The sequence below is a fragment of the Primulina huaijiensis genome, chromosome 7, assembly GCF_012295235.1.
Source record: "Primulina huaijiensis isolate GDHJ02 chromosome 7, ASM1229523v2, whole genome shotgun sequence".
Classification (NCBI taxonomy): Eukaryota; Viridiplantae; Streptophyta; class Magnoliopsida; order Lamiales; family Gesneriaceae; genus Primulina; species Primulina huaijiensis.
The window spans coordinates 19,778,367-19,790,538 of NC_133312.1; the positions used below are offsets into that span (position 1 = coordinate 19,778,367).

Below are 12,172 nucleotides of genomic sequence, written 5' to 3' on the forward strand. Positions count from 1 at the left end.
CACAATTATTTGCAATCAAAATACTAAAAAAAATTGTCCATTAATTTACTAATTTTAATTATATAGTAAAATATAATAAATTAGAGTTCGGAACCGGTTTGGCCCGAACCGGAACCGGTTTATTAGAAACCGAACCGGTCTTGGTTTGGATTGACTTGGAACCGGACCGGTTCGAACCGGTTCCTAACTGGTTCGGACCGGTTCCGAACTTACCGGACCCATAACCGGTAGGAACCGGTCCGGTGGAACCGATAAGCATGCCTGATGTACATCATGCTCATGGGCCAGAGCCCCATCTTGCATGCGTGTAGTCATGAGCTCCTTGAAAGTGGTATGCATCATTGTATGAGTTTCATGCACCATGCAACCCTTGCACGTGTATTCGAATGTCAGCAACATTCAACATTTCCTCAAACTGTCCCTATAGTTCATTTGACATAGAAGCGAGCATATTACATTTTAGCTTGCATACTATGGTCCGACCATCTTGCATGCTTTGTCAGTTCAGCGGTACTGACATTAGTGTGTATGTCATTTTCTCCGAATTCAGAACAGTTTTCCCAACCAGTCATGAAAATTAGGTTCAATTAGCTTGTTAATAGCATAAATAAATTACGTGACGAAATCGAAAATATACTGATATGGAAACAAAATAATGGTTGCTTATTATTTTAAAATAATTTTAAGATATAAAATATGAATTTTTATTTTATAAATTTCCCTCCCACTATTTTGACATTTCCACCACCTTCTGATGAAAAAGGGAAATCATATTTTTTTAGTGGGCACATAGAGCCCAATTAGACAATTATAATCCCGAATAATATCAGCCAATTATAATTTCTAAAATGTAGAATCCAATTGCATCTCTATGCAACCTCCGCTTGTTTCGTCTCACGTTTAATAAGGACACAATAATATGACGCCGTTTATTTTCACGTGTCAAACTGACCCATCAATATTTAATTGTAGTGGACGGTCGCCATGAGTTCTCTCAATAATATGAGCCGAAGTCATGGGAGTTTCACTCAATTCACATCATATGTCCGGTGGAAGTCACAACTTTCCGGCGTCCAGACCTCCCCAATAATATGAGTCAGACACTATCCGCGGATAGCGATCAACATGGAACCACGGTTGATGGAAGACAAGAATAAATTAAACTCTTTTAATTTTTATTTTTGTGGTTTGATATAAATTTTGAATCTTATTCAAAATGAGAGATTTTAATTTTAAAATTGTCTCATCATTTTAGTTTAAAATCGCATGCCATTTTGTATGTTTGCCGGATTCATTCAACTATATTATTTAATAATATACATACATGCATAATATTATATATCGCATATATCATAATATGACATTCAACAATAAATAAAGATGATCGATCGCCAACACAATTAGATCCATGTGAGCCAGACATGGATCCAGACCCAAAGCCTAGGTGAATGTAGGGATGCAAATGCAACTTATTACAAAAGCTTCCAATATTTTACATGTCTTAATCTTGTGTATCGGGATCACCATCTTCCAGTCTCGATCACCCACTATTTCTAATAATTACATTTAAATAATCATGGCACATAAGGGATACATCTCATGGGGTGAGAACCGTAAATCAGGACCACTTTAATTATATCAAATATTAACAAAATGAATAAAACAGTAAAATATCTTAACATACACCAACACATTGGTCAAGGCTCTCGATCATCTTTCATGCATTTAATATCAAATATTAACATCAGTTAATTAAAATAATTTAATTAATTGATAAATCATGCATCTAATAATTTTATTACTAACCACCACAATTATTAAAGAATTTAATAAATTAAATAACCACCTTTATTTAATTTTCAATTAATTCAATAATAATTGATTTCTTGTAAAACTCATTTTATCAATTTTGTTCAAAGTTTTGAAAAAATCAGAAAATCGCACCCTAGGCCCAAATAATTCAAGCCCATTAAACAGCACAGTGCCCGAGACATTCTCGGGCAGCTGCCCGCGCCGCACGCCCGCTGCCCGATCGTATCGGGCACTGGCGGGCACGTTGTGCGCTCCCTGCGCGCACAGGCGTGCCGGACGCCGCACGCACGCTGCACACACAGACTGCCCGGATCAGTTCCGGACATATTCGAAAATAATTTTTTTTACATTTATGGAAAAATAAACTTTTTTATGGTGCATCAATTTTCTGAAAAATTTTTTTGTGTGGTTAGAAATAAATTATTCAATATGATTTAAAACCATACGATATAGAGAACCTGGCTCTGATATCATTGTTGGGACTCGATTTCTCGTGCCCAAACGCAGCGAAAGTTTTTAAAAATTTTTAGATCTTGACGTTCAAGATATTTTTGAGCACTCGTATAGTTTTAATAAATAAATATTCATAAGGTGTTAGAATTCATACCTTCAGTGAATTAATTCACTCGGCTCCAACTATTCCTGTATCGACGGATATAGCTCTTGTTGAATTTCCCTACGAACTTTCTTCGATCTCCGAATCAGGTCCACGACCAGATTACTTGTTTTTATTCTAACTTACACTAGAAAATTAGAAGATATTTTGCGTAGAGATGGAACACGAAGAAGAAATCAACTCAATACTATAAGCCGAATTTTCTTGCAAGAATTGAGAGCTTTTGAGAGCAGCACCGAAAAAATGGGAAGAGCCGAAAGTTAATCAATTCTACCTTGCAACTTTCGGATGCCTTTATTGTAAATTAAGAATCAAAATCTTTATATTATTTTCTAATCCTTAATTTACTTAATTAATCCAATTAATTAAGTTAATTAAGGATTCTAAATGCATCTCATATCATTGCAAATCTCGGTTGATGGAATTTTGAGACTTTCTCCATTTTCTAAAGCTTCGGTCCTTAACCCATCTAAACCAAGGCAATACATATTTTATTATTTCAACTAACGGTCATTTCCTTAATTAATCATGCAATATTATTTTCTTTCTGCACAAGTTTTTTAATTATGGTATCATGAATATTTCCATATTACATAAATCAATAACATGTTTTATAAAAAACTTAATGGACTATATTTTAACTCAATTAAAATAATTTAATTATTAAAGCTCATTCGAACTTTAATAAATTAGCATGATGACCTTATACTCTGACAAGCTCATGATTCATGCTCTCATTACATTAATCTCATCATAATCCTGATCGACAATCCAGTATCATCGATTTGACAATTTCAACTAGTTTGTTATTATGATGCACACATTAATTTCGATATCACCAATGTCTAAATAAGACAGGTGTACTCCTTTGACTGTCTTAACAGTCATGCTCTCAAAATTTCTATAAGCTTTTATAAACTTAATTATAAGCTTATCGATTGATCATATCAAACTTATTTCTTATGAATTCAACTCATTGAATTTATTATCTCAACGGGAACAAGTAAACAAGTTCTTGTGTGACCCTCAATGGTTCAGGGATACAATTAGCCGTGGGTCCACAATTCTTTGTGATTCAGGACATAATCTTTTATTCGGTATTACCCTAATTTACCTCATTCTATGTATCAACTATTGATAATGAGAATGTCAGAAATCAAATTTCTGATTAAACTCATCGAATCATGGTAAGAGCGTCTAGTAGCATCGTCCCATGATTCCCTAAGTATCACTGATAGTGCTTGCAAGAACCAGTCGATTATGATTAATGTACAGTACGGTCCATTCACCTCATATATCCCGATCGAATCTGCAACCATTGATTCATCGAGGCTTGCATAATAATTCGATAACTATGTGACACATATTTGAGAATAAATAGTGGCATCGCATGTACAATTGGAGAACTTCTTCTCTAACGTACATCTTATTCTCTGGCCAGAGATTCCATTCACTGTTATTTTATCAGATCACATAGGATATCAACACCCATAGGTGAGCGGTGAATTCCCGACTACAATGCACTGGCTCCTACATGTGTCGCAACTGTGCCCAATCTCTCCACGTGATGACTCTCCTGGAGTCGGTAAACGAGTTAAAGCACAGCCCTAGCATATAGAGCCTCAGTGTTGTCCCGGGTCGTAAGTACTAATGGTGTAAAATCATAACCACAGACTTATCATCTCGATGAATGATAACCACTTGGAAAGTCCGAGGAAGGGTAGTTCGGTATAATTATCATATGACTACCCATCTGCATGTTTGGGCATCTATATGCCCTTACCAAGAAACACGGTACACAACATCACATATGCTAATCTCGAGCTCAAGGGACCTTTATCCATGTTTTAGGCGGCTGAATCGACTAAGAACGAATTTAGATTATACAATGCTTACAAATGAGTTTCAACATCGAATTACGATTCATTTGTATTAAAGTATTATCAAGGTCTTTATCTATGTTGATCACATGGGTATATAAATAAAGAAATAACAAACCATGAAATAATGAATTATATTAAAATAAAGATTGTTTATTACAAATGAGTAAATAAATTCTCTAGCCAACAGTTGGTTTATAGGGCATATACTCTAACACCAAGTCCGTCAGATATTGATGTCAACTTACACTAATTTTATTCAAAATATTGAAAGTAATTTAAACAAATTTACTTAAAACATATTTACCTCAAAATAATTGTTAAGAAAATCGTTTATAACAGCTTGGATAAAAACAATCGACTTTCAAGAAAACTAATAATTAATTATCAAAATTATTGAAATAAATTTTAAAAAATAATTTCAAGTGATTAGTGTGTGAAGAAGATCGTGTAGTGTCCAAATCCAATGATAATATTTTATTTGTGTACCTAAAATTTATTGTCGATTCAACAATCGCCGAAAAAGTGTCACGTGTGTGTTTTTTCCATGTGGACTCGTGCATAAAAATCATATGAAAAATCTTGTCATATGATATATAACGACGATAATATCCTAATAGTAGAATCAAATTAAATGACAAAAATTATAACCAATTCGTCATCGACAGAGCTCCAATTCTTCTTATACCTTCAAATTATCTCCGAATTGGAATAAAAAAGAAAATTATCTCTGAATTCATGGACAATAATCAGGAGGAATCCATGTATTCGCACACAAAAGCTGGCTAGGGATAGCTCTAGGACTCAATATGAGCCCGAGGCCAGGGATGCAAAATTTTAGGCAATATCATCTGGAATAAATGATAAAAATTGACTCAAAAAAATTATTATATTATTTTTCCGTGAAACGATTGATGTTATTACAAAAGAAATAATTATGCACATAAATTCGGAAAGTTAAGTAATAAGAAAAATAAGTTTAGTATCTATAATTATATAGGTATTTTTTGATGTGCATGATAAGGGGTGATTGATTTTTAATCATTCACTTGTATGCGTTTGGTGTGCATGATTAAGATTGTGATAGGCCTGTTCAGCCCGCACCCGGTCCTCATTGTATGCATTATTATCTTCTAGTTGTGATTATATAATCCTCTACACGGGTCAATCCTACTGATATTCAAAATAAAAAGTATTACTCTTAGCATAAAAGTAATATTTTTTCATGGATGACTCAAATAAGAGACTCGTCTCACAAAATACGATCCATGAGACCGTCTCACATAAGTTTTTGCTCACTATTATTGATTGATGTATATCAACATTTATATATATGTGTGTGTGTACACACACATCCCTAACGTTTCCACTGTCCACAATCCACTTACCTTTCTTCTCTTTCTCCATATTAAGAACATAATAACAAAAAAAGAAAACAAGATTTCCGCCATGGTTGTAGCCAACCCAAACCATCACAGAGCAGAGAAAATAACAGAAGACATCCAACTCCCAGTAATAGACCTTCTTTCCGACCCTTCACAATCCTCAAAACTCATAGTGAAAGCCTGCGAACAGTTCGGTTTCTTCAAGGTCATCAACCATGGCGTGCCGCCGGAGATCATTTCCCGGATGGAACAAGAATCCCTCGACTTCTTCTCCAAGCCCGGGTCCGAGAAACTGCGTACCGGGCCCGCAAATCCTTATGGCTATGGCTGCAAGAGTATAGGGCTGAATGGAGACATTGGAGAAGTCGAATACCTCCTTCTGCAAGCGAACCCTCAGATTGTCTCTCAGAATTCCCTCTATATTTCTGGTGATCCCAACAAGTTCAGGTACCTCATGATATCAGACATATCTTTTGTTTTTGTACTAATGGTTTAGATTATATGCTTGCACATATTACATACACATACATACATACATACACATACATATATATATATTATATATATATTATACATACATACATACACATACATATATATATATATATGGAGAACATGCCAGGCATGGTTTTTACTTATGAATGAAGCCATAAATTAAGATAGCTTAACAACAGCTGTTTTGTGATTCTTTGTGGTCTAGTCTGGTTAGAAAATAGACAAGGTGAAATATACTCCACTTTGTTTATAAATAATCCGTGTCACACAAATACGTATCTGTATATTTGATCATTAATAATCTTCGTTTCTTGGTGAGTAAATCTTGTATACAAAAGTTGAATTCCCGATTGTATCGTTGTTCCATCGAGTGGAACAGATGATTTGATTCAAAATCGAATTGTCATATAGGGGAATATGGTACGGACATATATAGACAATGGTTCTTGGATGGATGTATCATTTTTGCACAAAGATTATTTAGTAAGTGTGGAATCGTAACAAGGTTGTCAATTTGCTTAATTGTTGGACACATTAGGATGCCAGCGTTAGACTAACTCTTCTTGTCTCCCTCGTGTTTGGATACTTATCCCGGAATCCACTATATTTGCTCCTCTCTATGAAAATGAAAAGTAAGATACTATAGGTGTAGCTTAAGCCAAAGCTCGACTAAACATATTGCGTTTGGACGTAAGGATTTGGATTTAGAACTCTTAATCTTCGGAGAGGATCCGATGGATTCAGATTTTAAATTCTTAATCATAGCATTTTCGGATGGATCGATGTAAGGATTTGAAATATTTGGATTTGAAATTCTTGATCTTAGCATTTATTATTTAACTTTTAAGATCTTTTTGAGAAAAAATGCAAAATAACATTGGTCAACTATTTATTTAAGAAAATGACCGACCTCCTCAAATGTATTTTTAATTCACTTTTTAAATGAGACGTTGCAAGCCGAATGTAATTTTAGATTGTTTTTGGATCGAAGGATTTGGTTGATGTGGATTTGAAATCTTTGGTCCAAATTGATCACCTTTTTAATGAACGAATTTCAAGTTCTCTTAAATTCCAAAATTTTTTGTCGGGCCAAAATCAATTATCTCAAATCTTTTTGCATTAGATTTTAATTATTTTTTTTCCTAAGAGAAGTTATTAGAAATCTCAATTAATCATGTCATTTCAAAATTTTCTAAATCCAATTCTCAAACGTAATGTTACAATCCAAAATATCTACAAGTTATAGTACATTTGGATCGATGGTTTTATATTTGATGAAATAATTTTATTAGTTTGGTTTAAATGTCTTGATCAAGTCTCCCCTTCGAATAAGTAAGATACAAGTCAATTCCATATATTTTTAAATAAATAACAGAATGATTCGAAATTCAAATGATTTTCATATATCCAAACACTTGCTATGAATTTAAATGATATATTTGAAAATTTTCTACTCCTAAATTTTCTATTTAACTTGTCTCTAAAAACTTTTCCTTGTAAAATATATGTTCATATTAACATGATTCCTGATTTCAAATTTTCATTAAAATTAAATCTAGATTAATTTAATTTTACAAGTCAATTAGATCAATCTTTACTTCCTGACTTCTTTTTAAATAAAAATGGTGGATTTAAAAATTGTTTAAATGGTAGTGATTTGATGATATTCTCCCCCATTTTTTAGGAAATTAAATGTATTCCTTGAAAAATAAATATAATTATTTTTCAATGACGTAAAGGGTGTTGATGTAATATTTAAAATATATAAGAAACTTTATATGTAATTTTTTTCTCATATATGAATTTTCTTCCTTCCCGAGAAAACACACACAAAATGCACTTCACTCTGTATCTTTCGGTACCAACTACCGAGTGCTATGGATAATTTCCTCATGGAATGTAGACTATAGTATGTATATGAGATCATAGGAGCTCATTCTCCCCAAGAATGGGGACGGCATCGCGAAGATCCAACGAATGAATTTTTTTTTTCGTTTCTTGTTATCCCTTTGAAATCTTGTACTACACTGAATGTATACGTCTCGCACGTTGTAATGGAAGTGCAGGAATAAGAGGATAATAATGTCTTAGATTATACTTAAATGACTAACTTGATAAGAACGATTAGATTCAACGTTCTTTGTTAATTTCCAATTTGTGTTTAATTTTACAATAATTTTGTCATATTTTTATTATCTTATTCAAATAGTTAATCGGTTTGGAATACATCATGTAACCCGCGTAGAGACTGAAAATTGTCTCCAAAATTTCATGTTTTGATATATTTCATGTGATGTTATAATATAGATGTGCAGTGAATAGATATGTAGAAGCAGTGAGGAAGTTAGCATGTGAAATCTTGGATCTGATGGCACAAGGGTTAGGATTAGGGTTAGGGTTGGGTTCCCCACAAGTCTCAACTTCAGTACTGAGTGGTCTTATAAGGGATGTTGTGAACACTGACTCACTCCTAAGGCTAAATCACTACCCACCCGTCGAAGCAGCTTCCAAGATCGGGTTCGGGGAGCACACCGACCCTCAGATCTTGACCCTCCTCAGATCCAACGGCGTGGGGGGCCTCCAAATCTCCCTTGAAGATGGGGTATGGATCCCAGTGAGCCCACATCCTGTGTCAGCCTTCTGCGTGAATGTGGGTGACGTGTTACAGGTACTGGTTGTAATAAAATATAATATTATAGTCATACATTGTAATCATAACCTTTCTTCGAAAAGTGGGATCGACTTGCGTTGACAGATAGATATGGTGGAACTTCAGAAATCAAACTGAAACTGTAATGTGATATCTCATTCATTAATTCATCAAGTTGTGGTCTTTCATGGGCTCAGAGTTTTCAGTACTGGTCAGTCTACTATGGGTAGGGGGGGGACCCCTTTTTATCAGTTCTCATCCAATGGTTGAGCATGTCTGGTCAGCTTTTGCATGTGTCCACTTGGATTTGACCCCCTATTTCTCGTTCTTTGCTTTGACATCTTTCTTTTACTTTTTTAGCCTGGCCAGTTTTTTTCAACTTTTCATGTTCCTTATTCCGGGATTTATCATGGGTTATTAGTCATTAGATATATATTTTTGCCAATAAAAATTCTCATCATTTAGAAATGAATGTGTATGTGGTTCCTATTCATGTTTGTACGAATAAATGGTTTATTGAAGGTGATGACAAACGGGAGGTTTTTGTCCGTAAGACATAGAGCAATGGTGAATTCATTCGAGTCGAGAATGTCGACTGCATATTTCGCTGCCCCGTCGATGGATGCAACCATATGCTGTCTTCCAGAGTTGGCCACACCACAGAAGCCTTCTTTATACAAAACCTTCACTTGGGGTGAATACAAGAAAGCCGCGTATACGCGAAGATTAGGGGATAGTCGTCTGAATCTTTTCAAAATGAAGCAAGATGATTGAACTATCATGATCATATTATGTATATATTTTGGGATCTAGAAAGATTTTCATCCAGTGGCAATGTATGTTGAATGTGGTATTTGAAAAATCATACAAATTCTAGCTGTATGATTCACGAAATAGTAATTTCATTGACAACTTTTTCGTGTTATATATGTAGTGACACTTAATTCCTTTCAAAAAAAAAAAAGAAAAAAAGAAAAGAAAACTTTAATCGATTATTTTCTCTAATATCAATCTCTCCTAATTATTAGGGGTTTGTAATAGTCGGTTCCATTTGGTTTTGGTAATTTTCGGTTCGGTTTTTCCGTTTTCAATTTTTCAAATGCCTAATCCAAAAACCAAATCAGTTCATTTTTTGTTTGATCCGGTTATTTTGTATTACAGTTTGGTTAATTCTGTTTGTTTTATTTGGTTCAATTATTGAAATAAATAATAAATTTCATACATATGTTTTTATAATGAATTCCTACTAGAAATTTGAATATTATTTGGAAATCTTTAAAACTAATCAGAGATTTGATAATTAAATCATGTCGGCCATTCAAAATAAATATAATCAAAATATAATAACATGATAAAATGATTGAAAGCATTCATTTAATAAAGTCCAGGGTCATTTGAATGGGTGATATTCCTTTTAACTATTTTAACATATTATATATAAGAAAATTCTAATTATTTTAAAATATATTACATGTAAAACAAATGGTTCATTCGATTTTTCTGGTTACTTGACTTAAAAATCGAAAATTAAACCGAAAAACTAAAATGACCAAAAATAAAAATATATCAAAAACCATTTAAATCAAACCAAATAAACCAAAATTTAAAAGTAAGTCTCTTGTGAGACGGTCTCATGAATCTTTATCTGTGAGACGGATCAACCCTATCGATATTCACAATAAAAATTAATACTCTTAGCATAAAAAGTAATATTTTTTCATAAATGACCCAAATAAGATATTCGTCTCACAAAATACGACCCGTGAGACCGTCGTACACAAGTTTTTGCTAAATTTATGATCTAGTCTTCAGTTTAAACACCCCTACTAATTATAGTCCATTTAAGAAACTCCTTTGCTTTTATCCAACCTACCTTTCGTTTAAGAATTTGTGTAAAGATTTATCTAGTCTTGAACTCTTTAACATCCACCAGAACTTGAATTAGTCAATGGGATATATGTGATGGGACCGACATACTATACAATGAGAGAATTTCCCTTGGAACTCCAAAATTTTAGGTTTGTGAAAAATATTGTGACGCTAAAGTTTTAAGATTACGATGAAATTTCATATTCGAGATTCAATTATAATATTTTTCTCCTTCAACTCAAAAAAAAAATCGCATAATCTTAATCTTGACAATCATGATAAAGTGTAATGATCTACAAACGAGGTAGCACTGGATAACTTTACACATGTTATATGGGTACAATTGGAAGTGAATTAGGATGATTTCAGTGGTTTAGTAAATATTTACAATTCCTAATATTTGTTTTTGGTTGTATAAAGTCAAAAGATAAAAAAAAATAGAAATTTATATTTTGGTTTTTTTAAGTGCACTTTTTCTAATATTAGTCATGTTATGAATCAATTTCGAGTTTTAATACAATAACTTGTATTTTTTCGATTTTTGTCCTTTTTTCCCTAAAATTTAAATTGTCAACCGGAATTTGTCTCGACAGCGGCCGGACATGTTGACATGGACTTTGGTTTTTCATGTTTTATTTTATTTTATTTTCCTAGGTGAATTTTTTTAATAAAAAAAAGCCACATTGGTTACTTTCACACCAAAAACCGGACTAATTTCAATTTGGTAAGAAGAAGATTGAACTTGGAAGAAAAAAAAATATGTTATTGTACTAATACTGTAAATTAACTCATAATAGGCTTAAAATTGAAAAAAAAATATTATGAGACAAAAAAATTAATTTTTCAAATTAAAAAAAAAAAAAAAAGAGAGAGAGAGAGAAGAGAGATGACCTATGCATTTTCCTTTACAAGCCTTGCACTATAAAGTTTATTTAGAGGGAAGAACACTTTGGCACCAATTAGAACTCTTCCACAAGTTCTAGGTACTTTTTTTTTTTTTTAACACAAATCAGACCAAGAGGAGTGGCAAAATATAAATTCAAGAAAGAAATAGTTCTTATTTTTGTATTAATACTAGAACGAAATGCAGATGACAAAATAGTTGTGGTCTCGCACCATTGCGATTGACAACCTTGTTGCTGGGTTGGATGTAGGTCCTTGGACCAGGTACAAGTTGCATCCTAGCTATGGTCTGTTTCTTGAGCACCCATAGGTCCACTCTCTACACCGGGTGGCCCAAGAACTGCAGTCCCCTTCCGTTGTGTCTATGGTTCGTGGAAGGGGAACATACTACTTAGTCTACAAGTAGACTGATGATGGCCAAGTAGATCGAGTGAGCAAGGTGAGCGATTTATCGAGAAGGATTAGGGCTGGTTTGGTACGGTGTACCAATTTTTTTCAAAGAAAACCATATACCGTACAGAAAATTTTATTGCCGAGAAAATAGATACCGATATCGTACCGA

The 12,172-nt window shown here is 33.4% G+C and overlaps 1 protein-coding gene across 1 annotated transcript; it reads left to right on the forward strand.

Annotated features, from left to right (window-relative positions):
- Positions 1 to 5,697: 5,697 nt before the first annotated feature.
- On the forward strand, positions 5,698 to 9,683 carry LOC140981820 (gibberellin 2-beta-dioxygenase 2). Its single transcript, XM_073448298.1, has 3 exons — positions 5,698 to 6,140; positions 8,496 to 8,856; positions 9,361 to 9,683. Exons 1-3 carry the CDS (start codon positions 5,758 to 5,760, stop codon positions 9,610 to 9,612), a joined length of 996 nt encoding a protein of 331 aa, XP_073304399.1. The 5' UTR covers positions 5,698 to 5,757; the 3' UTR covers positions 9,613 to 9,683.
- The last annotated feature ends 2,489 nt before the right edge of the window (positions 9,684 to 12,172 follow it).

Bases quoted from the DNA above. Each gene is read 5' to 3' on its own strand.
- LOC140981820 (XM_073448298.1), top strand. From the start codon at position 5,758: ATGGTTGTAGCCAACCCAAACCATCACAGAGCAGAGAAAATAACAGAA. The intron at 6,141-8,495 runs GTACCTCATGAT...GTTATAATATAG, and splicing joins GGTGATCCCAACAAGTTCAG to ATGTGCAGTGAATAGATATG. The intron at 8,857-9,360 runs GTACTGGTTGTA...GGTTTATTGAAG, and splicing joins ATGTGGGTGACGTGTTACAG to GTGATGACAAACGGGAGGTT.